This window comes from Equus przewalskii, chromosome 13 (assembly GCF_037783145.1).
Source record: "Equus przewalskii isolate Varuska chromosome 13, EquPr2, whole genome shotgun sequence".
In the NCBI taxonomy this organism is placed as follows: domain Eukaryota; kingdom Metazoa; phylum Chordata; class Mammalia; order Perissodactyla; family Equidae; genus Equus; species Equus przewalskii.
This window is the reverse complement of record NC_091843.1, coordinates 59,972,449-59,999,704: the sequence shown is the minus strand read 5'-3', so window position 1 is coordinate 59,999,704 and position 27,256 is coordinate 59,972,449. Positions and strand designations below refer to the sequence as shown.

At 37.0% G+C, this 27,256-nt stretch overlaps 1 protein-coding gene across 2 annotated transcripts; it reads left to right on the top strand.

Moving 5' to 3' along the window:
* Positions 1–1,908: 1,908 nt before the first annotated feature.
* On the top strand, positions 1,909–27,256 carry SLC25A46 (solute carrier family 25 member 46). 2 transcript variants are annotated; one of them, XM_070569548.1, is made up of 8 exons: positions 1,909–2,066; positions 5,843–5,885; positions 7,136–7,193; positions 9,396–9,473; positions 10,200–10,300; positions 17,547–17,603; positions 18,798–18,855; positions 23,278–27,256. In XM_070569548.1, exons 1-8 carry the CDS (start codon positions 2,048–2,050, stop codon positions 23,854–23,856), a joined length of 993 nt encoding a protein of 330 aa, XP_070425649.1. In that variant the 5' UTR covers positions 1,909–2,047; the 3' UTR covers positions 23,857–27,256. The 2 variants fall into 2 exon arrangements, with proteins under 2 accessions (XP_070425649.1, XP_070425648.1); XM_070569547.1 differs by lacking the exon at positions 1,909–2,066 and adding an exon at positions 2,348–3,247.

Below are 27,256 nucleotides of genomic sequence, written 5' to 3'. Positions count from 1 at the left end.
TGTCCATCTCTAACGTAATCTTTAAACATGCTGACTCTAGCTCTTCTCATCTCCATAGCCACTATCACTCTAGATCAAATTACTACTATCATTTGCCTCAGCAGCTTGCAATGGCCTACTAAGTAGAGGAGGCTTCCATCTTTGCCCCATACAGAATTCAGGTTGACCCTTCTAAAACAACATTAAGGTCACCTCACTTTTCTACTCTTAAAAAAAACTAAATTCTTGTCCATCACCCACAGGGCCCTGCAAAATTTGGCCCCTACCCTCCTTTCAGCTCTCAGTGAGCCCTTGCTCACTGGCTATCTACCTTGTCATCAGGACCTCATACTTAGGTCTGTCTTGAAAATTTTTCTCCCAGATGTTCATACATGGCTCACTCCCTCACTTCATTTAGGTCTGTTTAAAAATCAATTCCTCAGAGGACTTTCTTGACCACCCAATCTAAAAACTCCATCATTTAATCTTTTTTTATGTGATACGTGTCAATGTCATCATCTGACATTGCATTGTATGTTTGTTTCATTATTTGACATGCTATATTAATCTGTTGTCTCCAAACAAGAATGTCAGTTTCAACAATGTAGGGACTTCCTCTGGCTTAGTTATCACTCTATCTTCATTATTTAGAACAGTACCTGGCACAGGTAGGTGATCAGTAAATATGTTTTGATTAAAAGATCATATGGATGTACCATTTTAATAATTAATGAATTATAATTGATATTTATAATTCTGACAATTTTTCCTATTATGAGTAATTATGTCATGAACATGTGCATAAGTAAATATACACACCCTATATTTGTTTCCTAAGATTTAGGAGTCAAAAGATACAATACAATCATTTTTACGGTTTTTGATACGTATTGCCAAACTGCCTTGCATGAAAAAGTTGTTATATTTTACACCACTCCAGAAAAGAATGAGAGCTACTTTGCTCTCACCTTGCATGACAATGTATATTTCCCTTTTAAACATTGTCATTTTCATAGAGGAAAGATAGTTATTTAAATTTGCCTTTCTTCAATTGTTAGAGGGCAGATATTTTCATACAACTATTATCCATTTTCATTGCTTTTTTTATGAATTGCCTCATGTCCTTTGTTTGTATTTCTACTGATTTTCCCTTATGTATTAAGAGCTCTTTTTCACACAATAAAGTGATTCATTGTCTAAATCATGTTAAAATGTAATTTTTCTCACTTTGTGATATGTCTGAATTTTGATTGCTATGTTTTTCCTTTTTTGTTTACGATGTACAAACTTAAATTTTATATGGTGAAATTAACTAGTCTTGCCCTACTTGGCTTTTCACCTTGCTGTCACCTTTAGAAAGTTTTCCAATCCACTGGTTGAAAAATATTCACCTATTATTTTCTTCCAATATTCAATCTTTAAAAATGCAAATAAAAAATATATTACAGCTGGAATTCATTGGGAGTAAGTTCTGAGTGTGTTGGGGGGGGAGGGGGTGTTATTGTTTCCTCCCCTCAGCTGGCTACCCAATTGTCCTCCTTTTAATAATTCATCCTTTCTCCACTGATGTGGATGTGAAACTGTGAGATGCCACTGTTTTCATATTAAAAGTACACACACACACACACACACAGGCGTTTTTCTCTTTCACCTTTTAACAAACAATAAGCTTGAACCTGAGCCAATCCCATCCTTGGGCCAATCATTCCTCAGAAACAGAGAAATATGTATTGCCACGCCCAGTAACTAGTTTGATTTTAGTTACCCAGTAATTTGGTTTTAGTACTCGAGTAATACTGGATACACTTAATCAGAGAGAGACTCAATACATATGCCCAAGTCATATCACAACCCAATTTAAGAATGTCCATCCACTTAAGAAGTTGAAGTTGATTATCACTTTAAATAAATGGTCGCGTCTGAAAGATTGACAATAGTGCGCCGGGCATCAGGATTCTCTTCCGAAGGCCCTCGGAATTCTGGACGTGCAGTGAGGAAGAAGGGACACAGGAAAAAGCCATGGTAGGCTCGATCAGATGTAGGGAGAGCGACTCTGCCTGAAGAGCCCATGGAGCTGACGCAAATAGGTAACAGGGCACTCTCTTTAGAAGTCCTCTTAACTATGGTCCCGATTTTGACCGATATCACTTGAGATTTAAATACCCGGAGTGATTTAGGTGCACCAGACAAGAAACTACACAAAACTATTTATAGTTGTTTTGTGGCCTTAGAAAAGCAAAATACTTAACTCCTAAATCTTGGAGAGGAGTTTATAGTCGTGGGGAGAGCGGGGGAGGGAGGGGAAGACCGAGCTTTTCTCTCGGACGTTCTTTTCTAAGCTTGCTCTAGCCATCCACAGTACCTTTGCGTTCTGGGCCGAACCAGATGTCTCAATAGATTTTACCGAAAATACTAAGTGCGGGAGGCAAAGCTGGAAGGAACGAACACCCCGCAACTCTAACCTCTAATAGCTCCCTTGTGTCAGGAGAGGCACTAGCCCAATGAGGAAAGAAAAGACCTAGATCTGGGGTCTTTGTGTGGAGCGGGGCATTTCTGGTTGAGAGCTCAGGTAGTTGGCTCCACCAACGCGTTATCGCCTTCAATGAAACATCTTTATTCGACCTCGTCTTATCCAGGACGCACCTCCCACCCGCGATCCGTTGCGGGATCTCTTTGGTACTATGTTTCATTAACCCCGCAGTCATCGTCCCACTTCCTCGCTAACGGCGACAGTTTTCAGGGTTGGCCCTACGTAACCGCCGCGTCTCCCTAGCAACCGTGTCTCTAATGGCCGCCGGAAGAGGCTTCGATCACGTGCCCGGCGGATTTCCGGGTTTGCAACGTGACTTCCGGTTGTCAGAATTTCTCCAGACGCTGGGGCGGCGGCGGCGGCGGCGGCGGGGGTGGCGAAGCTGTGTGGTCCGAGGTCGCGGTGGCCCCAGTGCTGGTGGACTCCGGGTGGGCTCGCCTCATCCTGCCCCGTGTGCCATGCATCCGCGGCGCCCCGACGGATTCGATGGCTTGGGCTATCGGGGTGGTGCCCGGGATGAGCAGGGCTTTGGCGGCGCTTTCCCTGCAAGGTCCTACGGCACCGCGTCGGACCTGAGCCACTGGGTGACCACTCCCCCGGACATCCCAGGGAGCCGCAACCTGCACTGGGGCGAGAAGAGCCCGCCCTACGGTGCGCCCGCCCCCGCCACCCCGCCCGAGGGCCCCGCGGAGGAGCCGTTTCCCGGCGGCGGCGGCGGAGTGCCGGGCCAGAGCAGCGGTGAGGGATGCGGGTGACAAAGCAGGGGTTTGTGGGGTGGCGGGGCGGCGGCTCGCGGCCTGCGGACCCCGGAAGCCGCGCCGAGGGTCCCGCCCCCGGTGCCTCTCAGCCTAGCGCGCGCCACACCCTCTGCCCTCCCTTCGTCCTCTGCGCCGGAGCGGGCCTCCTCCCTCTTGGTCGCACACTTCGCTCCGGGATCGCCTCCAAAAACGACACCTGCCTTAGCTCGGGGCTGCGCGGGAGGAAGTGCGAAGGGTTTTGGAGTGTGACATCCATGACCTGAATCAAGAAAGAAGGAAATTGGGTTATTTACTGTTTGCTGGGAATATGTGAACAATACTTAATTCCCTCATAGCTCTCTTTCCTTGATTTGATTAGTGAATTGTATCTTTGTGTTCTGGACAGAGAAGTTTTTCAGCATAGGCAGGCTTGGATTCAAACCTGGCCGCTACCACTCTTAGGAAACCACTTCTTAGCTTCTGTGATGGCTCAGTTTTCTTTAAGGTGGAGAGAAGAATAACTCGTAGGGTTCTTTGTGTTAAAGAAAATGAAGTATGAGTAGTGCCTAGTGCAGTATGGAGCACATAGTGGGCTAAAAAATACTCATTTCCTCCCTTTTAATCATAGGAGTTGTGTCTGTTTTCTAGATCGCCAAACTACTCCTATATTTTCCCACCTCCTGCTTTTCTTTTTTGACATAAACCCTCCACTACTAAAGAGTGAAAAACACCGAGACAATTTCAAGATAAGACTTTGGAATCAAGACGTGATTAATTCTCTGTAGGGTGTCTGAAGACCTGTGCTTTAATTGCAACAGTGATGTAGATATTCTTAACATCTTTTTTATTCGTAAAATGGAAGTAGTGGCTGCCTCTTCCTATTCCGCTGAAATTGTTAGAATTATAGATTGTCATTAAATATTAAGTGCATTCTAGGCTTGAGTTTTATTCTCATTTCTTTGATTTTGACTTGGAAGTACAGTAATGTTTATTTGATTTGGATTAACTGGGAGGAATGGACTTTAAGTATAGTCTAGTGAACAAATGAGGTTATGGAGTAGGATCAGTGACTTACTGCGTGTCTTACAATTAGCTTTTCACTCTGCCTGGTTTTCTTTCTGTAGGTTCCAAAAGGAGTACTGGAAAGTTATAAATTAAATAATTCAAAATGCATATATGGTTGCAGCACAGTTATTTTCTTTGGCAGTAAAGTTGATGCTTTTATCTTTTCATAATTTGTGCTTTGATAGTTACAGTGAGGAGGTGCTCTTAATAAAACCACGGGGTTGTTTTTTGGTTTTTGGGAGTTTTTTACAGCAAAGAGGCTGGTGAATGTAATTTGGCAAGGAGGATAGAAGCCTGAGAGACTTACACAGTTACCAATAGTAAACCTTCCTAACACGTTCCAGAAAATATCAAGTGATATTTTCTGTTAATATTAGGGGATGGTCTGTACAACAAAAAGGAAGAAGCGGAAAGGATCTTAATTGGGCTAAAGAAGCTTCTATCTAGCTTTCACATTTTTCAAGGCAAGGGTGAACCAAATAGTTTCCCCAGAGACATGTTTACATGGCCTTGTTCTGACCGTAAGGGAATAGTGAGGGCGTTACTTCATCTGAAAGAGCAGAGATGAGAGAGGAGATGGGAGAAGAGAGGAGAGAGAGAGAAAAATTATCCATACCTTGTGAATATTGTATAATAGCTGAAATTTAATGTCTAGTCTCCTGGAGTTGTGATATTTCACCATTATGACTTTGAGTTTTTTTAGTCAAGGAGAAAAATTTTTTTCTGTTTTGACATACGCATAGAAATGTTTCCAGCTGTAAACTTTTCTAAGACTATAGAAATGCCATCGACAGTAGCACAGATATACCCAGTAGCCTATATCAGAGACCTAATTAACCACTTACTCTCAAAATATTTAGAACTTGGGGTGATAGAGAGGGAGAGAGCCTTATTTACCCATATTTTCATTACCTTAAGTACTCTTTCAGTCTAATAATTTTGAGGTGTTTTTCTTGCTGCTATTAGTTTAACATAGATGCTCTCCACCAGTAACAGTGAATGACTAATTTTACAACTCGATAGGTAAAGTTGGTGTTAAGCATCAGTCAGAGCGTCCTATAGAAAGCATCTTAAATTGTTTCTAGTCAGAAGTGGAAAACTGGTAGCCCTTAGATTGGACCTGCAAACAACATGCAAACATGTTGGATTTGGCCCACATGATGTTAACACAATGTTTTAATGCTTTCTAAAATAGTTGCCAGTATTTTAAAGTTGAAAGATAGTATATAAAAATGAGAATCTCTCTTTTAGAAAAATCGCAGCGTAGAAACCCAGGGTCCGCAGTCCCGCGTGGCACCAGTGAATTGGAGCTGAAGAGCAGTTGTGCCGTTAGAAGGCCTGCACCTTGCAACTTGCCAGAGGCTCCAGCAGGGCCCTTCCCTCATTCAAATGACCTGTCTGGCACCATGAGAGTTCAACTTTGGGATCTGAGGTTTAAATGGATGTCATGTTAATAAAAGAAAATATTTTTTGTTGTTTTTACAGTAAACCTAAGTATTGGTTATGAATAATCTTATTCCTTCTGTTTTAGAACAGTTGAATAGATTTGCTGGATTTGGGATTGGACTTGCAAGGTAATGATTTATCTAAAGATTTTTAATTTATTTAAAGTTTTTTCCTTAGTGTAATTTATAGTAATAAATGATTAGTATTGCTTCTTTTAGACTGATTCTTTAGAGCAGTAGATTAAATATTGAATAATATTTTGCAGAAAAAAATTATTTAAAACCTACAACTTGATTTTTTTTCAATAAGGATACACAATAGTCATTCAACTTTAATCACACAATAATTTTTTAAGGAATAGTGTAAGAACTTTCATGAGTCTACCCAAAGAATAAAATAAAATCTGAAATCTAATCTTATCTCCCTCTCTGAAAAAAAGTAGTTGTGCATTGAACATTTTCCCTAAACATTTGAATTATAACAAGACATTTAGCAGCATAGAGTCTAGATTTTGCTTACAGTTAGCATTTAATGAGGACCATTTTTTTAATCCAGCCTTGATTATGTGATCTTTAGTGAATACTGTTTGAAAAACATTGGCATGGCACAAAGACTTAGATTTCATGCCAGAATAGCTCATTGTTTTAAATATTTTAATGAAGAAAAGACCTTATTTGCATAATTAAACCTGAGGATCCTAATATCAATAGAAAAAAAATTGGTATATTGAAGTTTTCCTTCTGCTAGAGTTAATTTTTCGTGAGCCTCACCGTTGATACTTAAAGCTATTGTTAATTTGATAGATTCTTAATATATGTGAGTGGGTGTGTATGTCACAGTTAGTGCTTAAGCCCACAGTTGTGATTAATTTGTGAGAAATGACTTCAGAAGAAATATTTGATACATAAAATAGTGCTCAGTTAACATGGTCATTAAAATCCCTATAACAAGTACAAAGTGCATCAAAATTTATAGAATGGAGTTTATGAAGAACAGATGACTCTTCTGGTGGCAACTTTGCTCATAGGACATCTTCTGAAAAAAATGCAAAGGGGCATTTAAATTGTCTGAGAAAGAAGTTTACCATATCAGGCATACGGAGATGTGGTTTCATCTTTATACTGTACATATTAGTATTATATATTGTTTCCATTGCTTACCAGTTTGCAATTCTTGTTTTAATTCTTTTCATATTGAATTTTGTTATTGGTAGAATGATTGACAAACATGTCTAGCATTTAAAACTTTTCTTTTTACTTTTAAGAATACTGTATGATTAAAATAATGCATGTTTCTTCAAGCAAGAGTAATTTCAGATACACATATGTTGTAAATTAAATTTGGCTGTATTATATATATATAAACTATTCTTATATAGTCTCTTTACAGAAAATGTACTGGCCCATCCTTGCATTGTTCTCCGCCGCCAATGTCAGGTAAATGTCCTTTCTGTGACCTTCAAAACAGTAATCCTAACCCTAATTTGAAGTAGAGAACTCAGATAAATGACTGAGACCATGTAACCCTTATTCCATGTGAAATGTACCAAAATCTACAATATGTCAGTTCGTAAACTTTTGGGTCTTTGACATTTCTTGTCTTAAAAATTATTGAGCTCACCAAAGAACTTTTGTTTATACAGGTTATATCTATCAATATTTCATTTTGTTTCAGAAATCAAAACTGGGAAAATTTTAATATATATTTCTTTAATTCATTAAAAATAATAGTAAACCCTTAGATAGTAACATAAATAACATTTTTGTGAAAAATAACTATTTTACTTTTTTGCAAATATCTGTGATGTCTGGCACAATGGAAGACAGCCAGATTTTCACATCTGCCTCTGCAGTCCATCTGTTGCAATGCATTGTTTTTGAAAGAAGTGAGAAAGTCTAGCCTTCTACTCATGTGTATTTGAAAATGGGAGTATTTTATATCTTTTCCAGATAATTGGCAGATATTCTTTGATACTACACCAAAACTCAATAAATTGTAGTTTCTTAAAGGTTATTTGCAATGTGAAGTCTGAAACCACATCAATTAACTTTTTATACTCTATTAACAATAAAATCTATTGATCTATACTGCATGTTGAATGGATTTTTTACCCATGCATGATTCTGTTATATTATGCATTGATTAATTGAAAAATATTAATTTACTGAGTTATATAGATCTTCCAAATGTTACTGTGTTTGATTCTCAGTGTCAAAAAAACACCATCATTAAAATCACTACTTATGTCACTGGAAAAGTGTTTCGGTATTGGTAAACTCTTGATGGTGGATACAGGTTTTCCAGCATTCTAATTTTTGCTGGTAAACTCAAATTTATCATTGGCAACAAATACTATCCTTTTTTTTTTTTTAGTCATCAAGCTCAATTTGTTCATTTTTAAAAACCTGTCTGTCCCAAGGGTGGAGAACTATAGTCTGCCAGTTTTCCCAGAAGAAATGGTGTTCCATGAAAAAAGTGGCTAGTTCAGCTTGCAACTCCCTCAGACAAGTGCTTTTCCTCGACAGCCATCTTACTTCATTATGCAACACACAGAATGTTAATTAGATGATGTGTACTCAAGAGTCAAGAGTTTATAAAATTAATATATTTTACTGCTTCACCAAGGACATTCTTTAGTGAAAGTGGCTTTTTCTCATTACAAATGAGTGGGACAAAGAATACAATAAGTACAAAAATATATTTTGGTGCCATTGCTTTGATCCATGCAATTTTACCCACCATTGCTTTTGCACTATTGAAAATGTCAACATAATGAAAAAGGCAAATAATGTCTTAGTATTGAAAAAATAATTTTAAACTTGCCAATCTCCTGAAAGGGTAATGAGGCCCTCAGGGGGTCGGTGGACCACACTGTGGCAGAAGTCCTGTAATATAACTTATCTTTGAAAATTGATTTAGAAAGGATATAAATAATTACAAATTAAGCTGTTCATGCTTAGCGCCAAAAAATAAGTATATAGAGAGAAATAGCCATTTAAATAGCATGACCAGTATAAATGGCCCAGAAGAGTAAATTTCAGACATATTTTACATTATATCAATATTACATTGGGATCCAGTGTTTACATATATATGAGTAACTTAAAAAAATCTTTTATGAAATAATACCTTCAGAATGTGTGATGCATTCTGATACTTTCTTTTTTATTATTTCACTTAATAAGTATTGGTTCTGACCCTCTTTACTGATTTAATAATTTACCAATTGCTGTAGTGTATAGTTTGAAAAATACTTGCCATTGGGGACACGAATCTCCTATTCCCTGAGTTCTTTGTGGTTCCTGTGTGTTAAATGGCATGGGTGTTTTGCCACACTGAATGTAATTCTAGTGTTTAAGGAAACTTAAATATCAAACACCAAGGACTTTTTTATTATATAGTCTAGATTACTATGTATATTGTGCATTGGTCTTCAGAATTGTATTTATTTAACCATATGTACTGTACTTTTAATAAGTTATTTAAAGCATTTTCAATAGTAATTTTGCTTATGTGTAATTTATGCTGACTTTAGAATTGAACTTTTTTTATGATGTGACTCCACTGTGTATCTTTCATGGCCTCGTTATTTCTTGACAAAATAAGAGAAAATCATCATGAAATATCTCTTTTTACAGGTTAATTACCACGCTCGACATTATCATCTCACTCCATTTACAGTCATCAATATTATGTACAGCTTCAACAAAACTCAGGTGAGAATTAGTCTGTAGATTCATTAAATTTGTTTATAATGAAAGTACTATTTGGGGGCCAGCCCCATGGCCAAGTGGTTAAGTTCACGTGCTCCGCTTCCATGGCCCAGGGTTTCACTGGTTCAGATCCTGGGCAAAGGCCTAGCACCACTCATCAGGCCATGCTCAGGCAGCGTCCCACATAGCACAACCAGAAGGACCTACAACTAGAATGTACAACTATGTACTGGTGGACTTTGGCAAGAAGAAGAAGGAAAAAAAAAGTTTGGCAACAGATGTTATCTCAGCTGCCAATCAAAAAGAAAAAGTACCGTTTGGCCTTAGTAATAATTAAAGCAACAATCATTCCTTTTAATTTGGTTAATAAAAATATCTTAATTCTTATACTAAAACTAATGTAACACGGTAATGACACCTGTTTGATGTCACTGAATAATCAATGAATTCACACCTTGCTAAAATTAATTAAATATTAGAGATATTTAATCTATATTAGAGATATTTAGCTAATTGCAGTGTTCATCTTAGCCTAACATTGGCCACCTGGCAAACATTAAAATAATGATAGGAATTAATTTAGTTGTAGTTCTCTACTGAAATGTGCTTTAGAATAATGCCTTATTGGAAAATATCAGTAAACATTCAATAGTCAAGTTTTATTAAGACCTTTTTTGTGTTTCTTATTTAGGTGTTAACAAAAATAACAATAAATTTTGTTCATTTTAGGGACCAAGGGCCCTTTGGAAAGGAATGGGAAGTACATTTATTGTCCAGGGAGTCACACTTGGAGCAGAGGGAATAATCAGTGAATTCACACCTTTACCAAGGTACCTTTTTTGGCATTTTCTCAATATTAGATTCATATTAAAAAATTAGAAAATATGATAGTTTCTAAACATACCTTGAATATGACTTGCCTGAAGTAACTAAGAGAAGAAACAGAGAATAAAGTTTAATTAATTAATTATGTCTTATTGAATTAGTGTATGATACAGAAAGTACTTCCTGGTCTGGTATCTATTGAGATATGTCTTTCAGCTCCAACTGCTATGTGTTAGCAACTGTCAACTAAGAAACAAACATGAGTATGTGAACAATTCTCGCACTTTTAGCCAATTTGGTGAAGGAGACACATGTAAGCAAATTATAGTACACTGTGATTAGTGCTGTAATTAAAGTCCTTTCAGAGCCCAAGGGACACTTTACATGGAGTTACTGGCAAGCTTTCACAAAAGACCTAAAATCTGAGCCAGATCTTGAATGAGTAGGAATTGACTTGGCAGAGAAGGAGAGCATTCCAAGTCGAGGTGACAATGTGCCTAGTTTTATGGAGGTTGAAGATCTAGATAATAAATGTCTTGTGCTTGGAATATTGGGCATGTATGGAGTGGAATAACAGGAAAAGAGGCTGAGATGCTAGATTGAAGCATGGTTGTGCCTTTGTAAGGGACTTAGGCTTTATTCTCTATGGAGTTGAGAATCTAAGGATTTTTTTGTTTGTTTCTCTTTTAGTACATGAGTGCTTTGATGAAGTATATACTCAAGTGGCAGTGTAAATAAAAGGACTGTGTAGACAGAGACTTGGAGAACTGTTATAGTAATCTAGGCCAGACTTAGAAGGTTCTGAACTGTAGAATAGAACAGAAGGGGATGAGCTGGAATATAATTAATAATTGGTGATAGATTGGGAATGGAGGTATGGGAGAATGAATTGTCAGCAGTGACTAGATTTCTAGAATGGAATCGAGTTGGCATATTCGTGAAGAAGAATAAGTTGGACTAGGAAAGAAGATAAGGAATCTGACTTTCAACAGTGAAGTGTGAGATTCCTGCAAGACATATAAGGGGACCTATCTAATAAGTGGTTAGAACTGTGGATCAGAGTCTTAGAGAAAATTTGAAGTTGGAGGCCTAGCTTTGAAAGTTGTGGCATAAAAGTAGCAGTCGAAGCATTAGGATGGATGAATTTCCCTAAAGAGAAAATGTAGACTAAATGACAGAAAGTGGACCAAGGACAGAATCCTGGACAATGTATGATTGCACATGTGTGTGCCCTGCATGTGTGGTAGGAGAGGTAGTTGAGGGGAGTAATAAGAGATGCTCACAAAACAAACTGAAAATAGCAGTAAGCTATAGAACAATAGTGTCCTAGAGGCCAAGAGAGGAGAATTAGAATTGTAGATACATTTGGAGGGGGAGGGTAGAGAAGTTGGGGAATTTGCTTCTGGGTCTGTTTTTCTCTCTGAAACAGGATACACAGTCATTAGGTAAAAGAAGGATGAGCATTAGAGTCGAAGTAGAAAAGCATCCTAAATGTTTGGGACAGTCACAACTATGTATAACAGAAAGGGAACCTTACAAGGAATATGAAAGGAATGTTAATAGATAATACTGGAAATCATAAATTGGTTTAGGTGCTATTTGGCAGGACTTTGTGATTTTCCCTATCAATACTATATCTCAGGGATAGTATTAAAGACTTAGAATGGTTTGTTAATCCAAAGTTGGCCCCTGGCAGGGTGAATCTCTAGATTGACAAGGAAGTGAGGTAGTTGAAGGTACTGCCACTAGTGTCTCAATCTTGGAATTCAGTCTTTCTAGGGAAGAAAATGAAAGCAAGAGAGACTGATATCAGGCTTTTTGCCAATGTGATTGATTTGAAAGGACCTCATAGTCTTGAAGTTCTTTTAACACAGGTTTGTTAAATGTTAAAAGCAAAACAAAACATTTGGCCAGCTAAAAGTTTCCCCTCTCATACTTAAAAAATCTGAATTCCTGCTCTTGGCTAACTTTATTCACCCTATTGCTTTTTATATCACAGAATAAGATCAATAGTTAGTACTTGTCATCAAATGTTCTTGAAGTTCTCCCACAAACACAAAATTCTATAAAAATTTAACAAAATTCCAAAATTTCCATATGGTAATGTGTAAAGAATTCTGTATTTGCAGTGAGAACACCATTGGTCCTGGCTACCCCACTTTTTACTTCTGGGACCCTAGGCAAGTAACACCATTTCTCTGAAGCAGAGATGAAATAGTAACTTTAACTTCAGGTTGAAGAGAAGGAGAAAGAGAAATGGGAATGGAAAGGCACAGAATTTTATTATATTTTAGTATCTAACTTTCTTACTCTACAGGCATATGGACATGTCAATTGTGTGAGTATGTATTTTCTCTTGGTCATTTTGAACCTTATTAAAGAAGACACAAAAGATTACCTTTGTTGTGTTCTACTTGGATAATTTTGGTGATAAATCCATCCCACTCATTAATTCATTTATTTACTTAGCTAATATTCCTGAGTACCTACTGTGTGTTTGTTCCTATGCTGGAAATCAGGTATACATTGAGGAGAAGAAACAAAAGGTACCTGTGACCATGAAGCATAGAATCTAGTGTAAGGGACATAAGTAAAATAATCCCGGTAATGAATAAATAATTGCCAGTTGAGATTTGTTCTCGGAAGGAAAATAATATGGTTCTATGAGAGTATTGAAGGGTTAGGAACAATGTCCCTAATAAAATGACACTTAAGCTGAGATCAGAGTGGTGATGAGAAGGCACAGACCAGTTGATGTAAAGACAGTGTGGCAGGGGAATCTGGAGAATTTGAGTAACTGAGAGAAGTTCATGTGGCTGGAGCTCAGAGAGCAAGATGGAGAGCAGTATGAGAGAGTGCTGAAGACGTAGGTAAGAGCCAGTCTATATGCATGGCCTTGTAGGCTGCTTTAAGGATATTGGAGAGTTTAAGCAGGGGTCAATGATGTGATCAGATTTATGTTTTTCAAGGGTCAGTGTAATTGGAGATGAAAAGATTACGGGAGGATCAGAGTAGATAAAAGGATACATGTTCATAAGCTATAACAATAAGCTAAGTGAGAAATAATAGTGGCTAAGACCAGAGTGGTATCTTCTGAAATGGACGTACGGGGTTAATTTTGAAATATATTTAGGTAAAATTGGTGGAACTTGGTGATGGATTAGGGATGGTAGATGATAGAGAAGGAAGTGTCCAGGATGACTTCTAGGATTTTCGCTTGTGTAACTGGATGTCAAATAAAGCCATTCTTTGAAGTGGAATGTAAACTGTTTTTTTTTAACTCTAACTTCTTTGGGTAGAGTTGAGCTTTCTTGGGGGAAATCAAGATCATAGCAGACAAGGCAGCAGAGCAGTAACCCAGAGCAATTCACCGAAGTTACTGTATGAGGAGGATGAGCTCTAGGGTCTCCTAGACTGAGCTTCCTCAGTTGTACAGTGATCACTCGGTCCAACAGGTGAGACGCTATCGATTCGCCAATATTTAGTTTTTTAATAGTGATTATGAGAGAAAAAGAGCAAGTCTATGGTGCCCATTAAGTCACCAAGCTTATAGTTTTTCAGTATTATTACTTTTAAAAATATGTATATAACCCTAGAGCATCATCTGTGATCTCTTCCTTAATCTCTGCCCAGACCTCTCCCAAATCCTTCTGCCAACCTTCCCCCAGGTGGAGTGAGTTAGGTTATCTGTCGCTCTACCCAGAAGTACCCTTTACTTTTCGGGTGGTGTTTCTCAAATCATTAACATAAGAAACACCTGTAACCGAGGCTACCTGCGTAGTTTAGCCTCTCACAGAACCCAATGGTTGAACTCCAGTTTAGTTTGACATCTCACATTTGCAGTTGAACTAATATAAGCATCGTACAGTTTTTCTCCTCATGTTGTCTGTTTTCCTAATAACTCCTCTGAATTCACTGACTTTAAACACATTTTATTTTAAACACAATGAAATCTTTCTCCAACTCAATAGATTTCCTTTCTGATCAATAGTTTCTAAATAGGGAACATTAAAAGAGTCTAAGAGTAGGAAAGAAAGATCATAAGTTTAATTTTGGACAAATTCATTTTCATATGCTTTGCCATATCCAGGTGGAGTTGTCAGTAAACAGATGATGTATAAGATTGACATACAGAGAAGTCTAAACAGAAGATAAGAGATTTGGGAGGTTTTGAAGCCATCATCTTGGATGAGATTGCCTAGGGAAGGTGTATAGCGTGTAAAAGAAGAAAAGGAAAGGGCCTGAGCCTTTAGGAACTCCAGATTAGGGAGTTAGACTTGGTTAAAACAAGTGCTCCTGCAAGTAGACACCAGAAGAGAGGAGAAAAACCAGAAGAGCATAGGATAGTGGAGTACTGGGACAGAGTGGTTCAAGAAGGAGAGGGGAACATGAGTGCCAGACGGCTGCTGAAAGGGCAAATTAGGTAGACTTAAAAACGTCCATTGGATTTAGTGACATGGAGGTCATGGGGACCTTGGCAGGAGCTGTTTTTATGGAATGATGGAGTTGAAGCCAGTTTGAAGTGGATTCAGAGGTAAGTGGGAAGTTAGGACATGGAAATAGCAGGTGTAGAAGATTGGCTGTGAAGAGGAGAAGTGAAGAGAAGTAGCTGGAAGATGAGGGGTTTGAGCTGGGTTAAGGGAAGATTTTTTTTTTAAGAGGGCAGCTAGTTTAGCCTGTGAAAATGAGAGACAGTGGAAAGTAAAGACTGCTTAAATATAGAGTTATTTAAAAATTCTTTTGCTTTTGTATATTGATTATGCATGGGAGGATGTATATTAATCTATCAAATGGAAAACTATTTTGAGAAAAAGCAAGCCACTTCTCTTAATTTTTGTTGCTCATTTGAAGGGCAGTTTTTCTTGTAAAATTAGTGAATTAAATGTATTTACGTATGTAATGTGTAATTTACATATGTAATGTATTTACATATGTAAATACATTTGCTTTGAATATTTGATAATGAAATATAAAAAGATTTACTCACAAGTAGATTTTAACATGACTGTTTCCTGAAGCATTTAAATGTGCTAATTTAAATTTCTAGAGCTATGGCAATAAGTTTTATTTTATAAAAGAGTAGAGAACAGATACAAGGAAGAGAGTCTCAATTTTCTTATGTCTTGATTCTAAATTCATTTTTAGCTCTTTTACCTTAATGATCTTAAGAATTGGCAGTTGTGGGGCCAGCCCTGTGGCCAGCTGGTTAAGTTCATACTCTCCACTTCAGCAGGCCAGGGTTTTGCCAGTTCAGATCCTGGGCGCAGCCATGGCACCACTCATCAAGCCATGCTGAGGCGGCATCCCACATGCCACAGCTAGAAGGACCCACAACTAAAAATACACAACTATGTACAAGGGGGCTTTGGGGAAAAAAGGGAAAAAGAAAATCTTAAAAAAAAAAAAAAGAAAGAATCGGCAGTTGTAATTAGTATTATATTCAAAGGAGACGTGACCCCGTCCTTACAGAAACACCGCTTACAGACCCGTCTGTTCATAATGTTAATGACAGCTTCATGCTTAAAATCAATGTCATAATCACCTGTGGTAATACTTTCTGAGGCCATGATAAGAGTAATAGTAGTACCCAGTTGATTCACAAGCCATTCACAAAACATATTTTGTTTTATAATCATAAAGTCACCATCAGTAACGTGGAAGGCCTAATCTTTTTTCCATTTTTTCTCTTAATCACTGAATGTCATTCCAGCTATATTTTTCTATGGTTGTTCAGGCATAATTATAGTATTCTAGTACTAATTTAACCAGAATGTGACCCAGAAGGCTCTCTAAGGTCTTATAAATCAGAGATGGTTGTTGTATTGTCTAAAGTTTCTCTGCAGACTTTTCAGCCTCTTAGAAAAATGTAGGGAAGTTTGCATACCACCCATGCTATAACTGTACTGTTTGTTTTTAGAGTGCTTATGTTATTAGTGATTCATTTTCTTCACCTGTTTAATATAAAATGTATTTATTCCTTTGTCTCCTTACATTTGTCTTATTCACTCATTTCAAATAGAAAATGTTTTTCTCAGGTTCCACCGTGGCCATAGTGCAGTGGGTGCCAATTTCATGAGGGGAGCAGGTGGCAGCGAGACTCCTCTCTAGTTTACACCTCCCTCCCTGTTATTCTGCTGTTATTATTATTGTTGTTGTTATTGTTATTCTCTATTATCCCTCCCTACTCCCCCCTCATACCCTCTATCTGCCTTTTCATTTTTTTCTGCCTCCTTCTTTACTTTCCATGCTCTTTTCTCCTTTCTGACTTTTCTCTTGATATAACTTTCTCCCTTTTTGTTCTTTTTTCAGTTTGGCTCTCTTCTTTTCCTTCTTTCTTTTTGGTTTCCCAAGGTAACCTAACTAGCAAGACACGCACAGTCCTCGACCTTAGCTCCAGACCTGGCATTTGCCCGTCTCCTTTGAACATCGTTTTGACCTTCATTTTTCGCATCAATAAAACAAATGCGACCATACCTGCTTATCTCACAGGTTTCCCTCGTGTATCAAATGAGGTGAGAGGCAGTGCAGGCAGAGAGGGCAGACTTCAACTCAGAGACCCGGGTTTAGAACCCAGTTCCGCCACTAACTAGTTGTATGGCTTTGGTCAATTCTGAACCTTCTCTGAGCCTGTTTCCTCAGCTGTGAAATGGGGGTAAGGGGATCATTGTCAGGGTTAGAAATAATCTAACAAAGCAATTTGCACAGTGCCTGGTACATACTAGGTGCTCAGAAAGATAGCAGAATATAATGAAGGTCAAAAAGTTAATGTCCTCACAATTAAAGGCACTTTGGAAATTAGGTGCTACACAAATGTAATGTGTCATTCTGCTTTACAGTTGCTTAATTTTGTTTTGGTTTTTAATTCTCATTCTTACACTCTTCTTGAAGCTTTTTTCTTCCTTTCTTCTATTCCTTGTTTCCCTTTCCTTTCCTCATTCATTCTTTTTTCCTCAGGCTATAATTTTTATATCTCCTCTTTTAATTTCTCATGTTCATTTTTATAACCAGTTATAACTCTTCCTCCTCTGTCAGCCCCTTCTATCAGCACATATAAAAGCACCTTGTATATTTTTTCTCTTTTCAAACCACTACAGTTGTTTGAAGTGTGTCCCAGAAAGGAAACTGTTCACCAGTAGAATATATTTCTCCTACACATTTTTTTAAAAAAAATTGATTACCTTTTTGAAAATTGGACTAATTCAAGATGTTTTAAATAACATGGATTTTGTTTTATTTAAATTTATTTTTTAGGGAGATTTCGCATAAATGGAATCCTAAACGAATAGGAGAGCACCTTCTACTGAAATCGTAAGTATCAGAGAGGCATTTGTATTGAAAATTTCCATAATTTTTATAGTTTTAGAATTGGAAATAAAATCCTGTAAAATAAGTATGCTGAAGGAAATTAGAGCAATAAAATATTTGTGGGACCAGAACTTCAAGAGACAAGTAACATAGAGTTTAGGAATAAAATCCTGAAATATTTATTGTCTTTAAAATATGTCTAATTTAAAAAGCTGAAATCACAACCTAATTTTTCTTTATGTTCTTAGGAAATAGCAAAGGTCTTCAACTTGTTTAACCCAAATTGCCCAGAAAATTATTATCATTATTATTTTAGTATTAAGCTGATACAAATATATTTATATGAAGATGAGCAAACTCAAAACCTTAGTGTCATTAAAATGTAGTCCTAAAGGCACTTAGTGATTTTACAACACTGATGATTTTTATAGATTAGACTTTTACTCTTCACTTTTTAATTTTTTTTGAAGATTGTGAATTGGAAACCCCCCAGCTTGCTGGCTCCCTCTGTGGGACATTCCAGCACATTATTACTTAGTGATGTTCCATTCACCTTGAAAACCACTCCTTGCCAGGACCTGGCCCATAGGGTTAGGTAAGTCCCACCTTGATATTATTTCATGTAACTATATTTTGCAGGCTTGCAAGGTTGTAATATTACTTTGTGTAAATTAGCGGTGATGGGAAACAACTTTGCAAAGCTGTACAATATTGTTTCTTAATAATAAAAGGGGACTTCACTCACCATTGAAGACTGGCTTAGCTCTGCTGGGTGGGAAATCTGGGAATGGATAATGATAATAGATAGAATAATAGCAGAAAAGGCAAGCAATGGAATGAATCCCTCATCCTAAATTTTAAGTATCAGATTTATAGGCTACATTAGCTATGTGCAGATAGATTTCCAAACAGTGAATCCTAAATGAGCCTACATTCTACTGGTTTAAAATAAAATCTATTTTCTTTGCAGACTATGCTGTTAATACTTAATTTTTTTCATCTCTACTTGTTGAATGAAGCATCCTATGTTACAGGTCTCTGAAGTGTCTTTAGGCTATAGGTATTAATAGTTGGAAAGCTTAAAAATATCATTCCGGCTTGAATATAAATTATGTTGATATCTTGAAGTAGATATTTAAAAATTTAGTGTCAGCATCTTATTTCAGTATACTGATAAGTTTGTTTTAATTTCTACAGCCTAACCTATGTGGTGGCAATGCCTTTTTATTCAGCAAGTCTAATTGAAACAGTACAGGTGAGCTATTTTTTATTGTCACTTTTTAGGTAAAAAGTGCTTTTTGAAATATTCAATACATTGTGTATGTCTGATTGTAAAACAGAAAAATTTAAGACAGTATCCTTCTAAAATTTTTATTTCACAGTTACCACACATCAGAGATTTTATACTAGGCACATTGCCAGCGTGTGTATTTCCTTTGCAAACTTACTTCACATTTCTAGTTTTAATTGTTTTTATCTCTTCCATAGGCAGCTGTACTCCTTATACGGATATTTCAGAATGCAGCCTATGACTTGCTCTGAATACAAAGAATCTATAGTTGTTGGGTTTTTCCAACTTTTTAAGATCTTCATGTATAACTCAAATGGTTATGACTTATTGTAGAGCAATAAATTTCTAATTACCTGAGCATAAAGCATGATGGGCAGTCATCCTGACAGTGAGTAGGTAGTCCCTGTAGGTAGTTTACTAACAGCATTTTTTTTAAATATGCTTTCTGAGGAACATTTGATGCTTGGTGTATTAACTACGACAGAGCTAAAGCAATCTCCTGCTAGCGTTTTCAATTGTTTTACTATTTCCAACCACATGGTGGCACCTCAAGTACATTGAATTAATGTACTTTCTCACCATACCGTCATTCCTATGCTTAAACCGGTAAGGTGAAGATAGTTTTGACTTCACCTATACACAAAAGCCAACTATTTGTATACCACCTATCTTCTATCTCCAACATCATATCCTCAAGCAGATTTCTTGTCTTCCGTATGTCGGAGTTCCCTCTGTAGAAACCTCATTGGATCAGCCTTTCCTCTTCTAATTATCTTTTCCACTTAATTGCTTTTCTGGCCCCATTGTTGGTTTTTTATTTATTTTTAGAATTAACTTCAGTTAACTGAAGTAAACATCTTGCTAACCAAATATACTTTCCTCTTCCCTTACATTTGGCATTGTGTTAAATAAATGATATAATCTTTGTATGGAGCTGCAGTTTACACAGTTACAACTCTGTGAGAAATACTCATTTTATAGATAAGGAAAAAAATAGCAGAAAGGTAATTGTTTAAGGAAAAACAACTAAACCTCATGATATACTGGGGGAAACAAGTTTTACCTTTAGACTCATGTCAGAATCACATTTCTCTACTTAAATTAGATCTGTGACTTTAAAGAAATGTCTTAACATTTCTAAATCTTAATTTTCTTATCCACAAAATGGGAATAGTATTTTAATGACTGAGTTATAAAAATTAAATGAATTATGTAAAGTGCCCAGCTCACTATATGTCAGTTTTGTTTTTCGTTTTTTGGGGGTTTTTTTGCTGGGAAAGATTTGCCCTGAGCTAACATCTGTTGCCAATCTTCCTCTTTATTTTTCCCTCCCTAAAGCCCCCCAGTACATAGTTGTATATTCTAGTTGTAAGTCCTTCTAGTTCTTCTATGTGAGCCACCACCACAGCATGGCAACTGACAGACAAGTGGTGTGGTTCCACACCCAGGAACCGAACCTTGGGCTGCCAAAGTGGAGCACGCCAAACTTTAACCACTAGGCCATCAGGGCTGGCTCTAACATCCAGCCCCTATTTTCCTGCTCCAGGTTCCACCTGCTGCCTCCTTTTGACTCCTTTTGTCTGATTTTCCGTGCTCCTTTTTTCCTTCTTAGATTTCTACTCTCTTAAACATTTTCCTCTTGTTTTAGTAACCTCTTTACCATTTCTTCTGTTGTACTCCAAGGCATAGTCCTTGACCCTCTCTGCATTTTATCCTTTATTCACTATCCTGGAGAACTCATTTACTCTTATGAATCATTTTAACTTTAATCTTTATGTGAATCAAATCATTGTTACCTCAGACTCAACTCATAAAAATAATCTCATCTTATTTCCCTGAAAATTCATTAGCTTCCTTTTGAGCCTCTCCTTTTCTGTTAATGGTATTATTACTATCTTTACCCTAAAGACTCAGAACTTTAGTTCTGGTTTTTAGGAAAGTCTTGATTTTTGTATTTCTTTCATCCATCGTGCCTCGTGCTTTCTTACTTCTAGTTGCAACAAGTATCTGAGATTTGTCTGTTCCTCCCCACTGATAGGCAGCTCTTCTCATCCCTTCTTTACTATACACTCAGCTTATTAGATTAGCTTCTTTCTTCCTACTTCATGTTCAGTGGTCTTTTTTGTCCTTCTGGGGAGCTCAGATCTCTTTGACAACATTCTTTCCCCTGAAAAATATGCATTTATACGTATATCTTCTGGAGCCCTTAAATATGAACCTCCTAGTGATCTGTGTTCTTCACTGAGAATCCTTGTTCTAGTCCCTGCATTTTAAAGTCCATTCTACTCTTTTAAGATTACTGTTCTTAAGTTGCAATACTGTATCCTATGCTGATTAAGGATCCATGTTGATTCATATTCCCTGGGATCAATTTCAGACTTCTCAGCATAAAATTAAATCAAGGTTTTTATTGACTTCATTTTACCTTTCCAGTTAATCTTCCTTAACTGCTTATTTTTTTTAACTCATTAAATATTTTTTGAGTGCCAGCTTATATTAGGCACTGTTGTAGACCCTGGGCATACAGCAGCAAACAAGACAAACTAAAATACTCTGCCCTCGTAGTACTTATATTCTTGTGGGAAAGACAGAGATAGAGAAGATAAATATAAGGTATACTAGATGGTGCTAAGTGCTAAAGAGAACAAAATAAAGCAGGGAAATTAAGATGTGTAATGGGTGGGGAGGGTCAGCTGCTATTTTTTAAGATCAGGAAAGACCTCACGGAGAAGATGACATTTGAGTAAAGGTCTGTACGTAAGAACTACATGGATATTTGGGAGAAGAACATTCTAAGTGGAGGGCCAGTAAGTGCAAAGGCCTTGAGGTAGGATTGTATCTTATGTGTTTGAGAAGCAAAAAGGAGGCCAATATACTGGTAGCTAACTAAGCAAGGGGGAGAACAGGAGAAGATGAGGTCTGAGGGGTAAGAGGGGAGAGATGGTACACGGCATTGTAGACCATTGTAAGAACTTGGCCTTTACTTTGAGGGAGATGAGAAATCTTTGGTGTGTTTGAGCAGAAGAGTGATGTGATCTAACTTATGTCTTTATTAAGATCTCTTTGGCTGCTGGATTAAAAGTAGTCTGGAGTGGGAAGAGGGCCAGAAATAGGGAAATGGATTAGGTTAAGTGAGCTTATTTTTGTCTCATGGTTTTAAATATATTCTGCTTACTGAAAACTCTCACATTTGTATGTCCAGCTTCGACCTTTTCCTTGTAGTCTAGATTGTAAATTCCACTTGGAGTTTATACCTTAGACTTAACATTTCTGAAATCTTGATCTTCTCTCCCATATTGCTACCCCGGTAATATTTCCCAACTCAGTATAAAGCACTGCTGTTCCTCCACTTCCTCTCCAACAGCCTTGAGGTCCTCCTTGATTCTCTCTTTCATATCCCAAATCGAATTCACCAGTAATTCCTGTTGGCTGTAACTTTAGGATAAAAGCACAATTGAAGCACTTGACCTCCATTGCTACCTGCTAATCCTGTCTACTGTCATATCTTTTCTGGATTATGCAATAACTTCTTTACTGGTTTCTCAGCCTCTGCTCTTCTCTTCTGCACAACTGCCAGTATAACATAAATTATGTCTTGTCCATATTCTGCTTAGAACCAACCAGTTATTTCCCATCGGACTAGAAGCCAGTGTACACTGTGACATGATATGGCCCCTGACTACCTTTTTAACTTCATTTTATACTGTTCTCTTCTTCAGTCATTGCTGCAGCCAAATTGGCCTTTTAGCTGTTCCTTTTCTGCCTGTCCATGCTTCTGTAATCTGTTTGACAAACTTGGTTATACATGTCCCCCAAATTATCAAAAGGCAGAGAGATTGCAGATGATAATGGCTGACATTTATTGAGTGCCTTTTGGGTGCTAGGCCTTTTTTCATTTAATACTCCCAGCAACTCTGTGCCTAAATGGTAGGCAGCACTAATCCCATGTTTATAGAATGATAAACTGACTCTTAGGAGAAGTTAAGTATGGTCACGTAACCAGTCAGTAGTGGAGGCAGTTTCAACCCATTCCTCAGAACTCTAAGCACTGTACTACCTCTTTAGGTGGCACGTGATTGTTGCTTTTCAAAATGAGTTCTAAGGAGCTTCTTGAGGGTGGGGAAACGAGGCAGGTCCCCCTCTGCTTCTCCACTCCAGTTTCTCTCCCCAAGTAAGAATAGCTCCCAGCTTCACTGCTGTCTGTTTTATGAAATTTTCATTGGAAAAAAGAATTTAATGCCTAGATAACATTTGAAGTCTGCAAACCATTATGTTTTTCCTCTTTAGTCAGCAAATTAAGATTTAAAAGGAACCTAAAAGGAGGTCCTTTTTTGTGGCAAAATAAGCAAATGTTAACTTTTATTCATTTCCTCCTTTTTATTTCAGAGTGAGATAATTCGAGATAATACTGGAATTTTGGAATGTGTTAAAGAAGGAATTGGAAGAGTGATAGGCTTGGGAGTGCCTCATAGCAAACGACTGCTGCCGCTGCTCTCCTTGGTCCTCCCTACGGTGCTGCACGGGCTTCTTCATTACATCATCAGCTCAGCCATTCAGAAGTTTGTCCTACTGATTCTGAAGAGAAAGACTTGTAACAGCCACCTAGCTGAGAGCACTAGCCCGGTACAGAGTATGCTGGATGCTTATTTTCCAGAACTTATTGCTAACTTTGCTGCCAGTCTTTGCTCTGATGTTTTACTTTACCCACTGGAAACAGTTTTGCACCGCCTTCACATTCAAGGAACACGCACAATAATTGACAACACAGACCTTGGCTATGAAGTGCTTCCAATTAATACACAGTATGAGGGGATGAGAGACTGTATCAATACCATAAGGCAGGAGGAAGGAATGCTGGGTTTTTATAAAGGGTTTGGTGCTGTTATAATACAGTACACACTGCATGCAGCTGTTTTACAGATTACCAAAATTATTTACTCTACACTTCTTCAAAATAGTGTTTGAGATTTAGGTTCCTGGACAGTCTAAAAGACATAATCTGGATACTTTGTTATGAAATTATGAAGGACAAAAGTGAAATACTGGAGGGGGATATGGATTAGAAAGTGAAACTGGTAGAAAAAGCCCATGCTAATTACATTGACTCTTCCCTTTTTTTTTTTTTTAAGACAGGTATATATTTTGGATCAAAAGTATTCCAAATTTGAAAATTCAATAAAAATAACACTCATGAATTAAATTCTAACTAGTATAGCACTCATGCTGAGCTAAAAATGATGTTGGGCAGAAGCAAAAATTTGTCAACAAACATATAACAAAATTTCACAGAGCTGAATTTATTCCATCTGACTTTAACACTTTTCACGTTATTGCACCTTCTAGATTGACATTGGTATGTCATCCTTAATATTATGTTATCAATGAAAAAGACGAGAAGGATTAGATTTGACAAGCTATAAGCAGGAGTTGAAGCATTTTAAATTGCATTGTCCCCATATAGCTTTTTAATGGCTGTATTATTGTATAAAGCCATTTATGTACACACATATAACTTGGAATTCCCTTCATCCTCACAAACTTTCCACTCTTAGATCAGCTTATTGCATAAAATGAAGTCATGTACTTTCTGCTTTATTATAAAACATTAAAAGCCAAGGTACCCAAAAGATTTAAGGCAAACAGCATACTTGTCCATATCCAAACCCAGCATTTCAATGCCAGCACCTTAAAATTCATCATATGTTTATAAAGTTTAATTTGCCTACCTAGTTATGCGAATTATGAGGCTGTTTTTCAAGCCGCTCTTAACAGAGATAGAATATAAAATAATCATGACAACCATTACTGTTTACACATTTACAAATTGTGCACTAAAGGAACGTCACTTGCCTTTCATTTCTGAATGACTTGTCTTTAAAGGAGACACAATTAAAATTCACCTGGGAATTTATGCCTCTTGCCTTCCGTATAGTCATCATTAAATAATGGCTTCAGTTTTTATTTTCTTCCAGTTTTTGTTTATAGTTTTGCTCTCCAAACTACATATACATAAAGGGGAAAGCAGGTTCATCCTTATTGCCTTTTATTTAGACTTGTTTGGATGAATATTGAAGAAAAAGTACAAACCTTAAAGGAAGTTTATCCTTGCTTTTTATGAATGAGGAAAAGAAGTAAATTTCAACAAATAGCAAGCAAAAAAATTGTTAATTGTTAAAAAAATTCTGTCTGTTCCTCGATTGAATTTGGTAGTGAGGCTCTTTGTCTAGTAAAACGATAGGCATTTGACTGATCCATCATCGAACATTTTAAAGTTTCATTTCCTCCTGTGATGAGTGATCACAGTTTTACTGTGAACCGTTTAGCACACTGAGGTGTGATGACTTTTGCACTGATGTTGTCCAACCTAGGATGCATACAAACTGAGATTTATTGTACTTGCTAAATGTCGGCGAAATGATTACTTTTTGTGATTAATAATGTTGGAACCAAAAAATGAAATCCAAAAAGTGTGAAACGGAATATAAGTAGCAACTCTCTCCACTATCTTGTGTTGTGTGTGTGTGTTTAATTACTAAAACACTAAGTATTCCGTTTTTAAATTCTACCAAGAGCGGGGAAATAAAATTAAACAGCACTGATCACGTTGTAGTTTATGGTTACTCTTTTAGATTTTGGTTTACTTTGTCCAAGCTGCGGCATTTAAACCGTTTGCATTGCTTTTGAACTGCTAAGTAAATTTTTAGATGATTATAATATGTCCAGCTTCCTAAAAACCTTTCATTTTTATTGTAATCAAAAAAGAAGATGGTTTCAGACAAGAGTAACCTGAAAATTTCTAGAACAGGATACGAATGGAATCAAGTGCTTACTAGTGGAAATCTCTGGGATCCTTTATCTAGCTAACAATTAGATATTTCAAGATTATTTGATGGAAATTAGCATGAAGATTCAGTTACATAAATCTTTTTCATTATGGGATTATTACATGACTGATAGGCTGAACCACACACAAGTAAGGTTGGTCTTATCTTCTCTCTTTGAAGAAAGAATACAAAGTAACTTTAAAAATTGAAATGTGGCAAGTAAAATACTAATTTTTTTTACTGCCATTCCAAATTAGTTGAAATAAAATCTCTAAATTAAGTGCTGGCCAAATATGTTTTACTGAGTTTAGAAAGGAATAAGTGAAATAAACATTGGGCATGCTATTTCTCTCTTTTAAAAGTGTTGTATTTCTTTAGCGTATGGGTGCCAAAATCGAATTTCCATGGGCCACATTTCTTAAGATGATAATAGATGAATAAGGTTCTGATAGAAGGTTCCACGGGCCCACTGGTCCTCTCACATAAGCCACATCTGGGCCATGGAGCTGAAGTGTAATATGCTTGCCTTACGTTGTAAGGTTTCTTAATTTGAGTTGAATAGTCTGAAAGCAATTGAATTAAAAACTGAAACACCTGGTAAATATTAAGTTACTATGTTAAGTGAATTTATTAATTGATTTACAAAATCTGTTAATAAACTTCTTTCCCTTGAGACACCCTTCTCTATTCTATGGGACCTTGAAAAATAATCCCCAGGTTTATAAAATTTATTCAAGCCTCCAAACGCCCAGCACTAGATGTCCTAAATATGAAATAGTAAAAACAAGCTAATTTCAAAATGGCTATGGATTGGGGATTTGATCATTTAGCCAGTGTTTTCAGAAGCAAAACTGGAGCAGTGGGAGGTCTTGCCCACTTTTGCAGACCTACCTGACTATTCACGGCTGTCTTTTCAGCACTGGCTTTGTTAGAACCACACAAAGCACTCACTTTCCTGATTGGGCACAAATGCTTCATATTTCTATCTGTGCACAAATATTTCTATCTGTGTATTCATACATCTGCTCAGAAAATAAAACATGTTGCTTCGATAGGTGTTTTTTCAACTGAGATTGTGGAGGATGTTTGCCCTCAGTTTGCTCACTCGATCTTTTGGAACACAAAAGACTACTCTGCCAGCTCTTGAAAAGATAGCCACATTTGAATTAATTATTTCAATAATATACAAGCAAAATCCCTTTGGTGACAATTCACATTGCACTAGAATTTGAGTGATACTTGGCATTTCTGCTTTCTCTTCTTTTTCAAATAGTACATTGCACTGTCTCTAATATAAACTGGATCTGTGATGTCTGTCTTTTGAATCATTGCGTATCATTAATATGGTACCAAGATGTATAGCAAAGTAACAAAAACTTGTGATTTGGCAATGAATCTTATACAATATTACCTCAGCTAGAAGAGGTGTTTTATCTGTTTGTTTTGTTTTGTTTAAGTTTTTTTGTCTCACTGGCATTTTAAATGTTTTCAGTAAATTGTGTAATATGAAAAAGTTCAATAAAATGTTGAAATAAAACCAA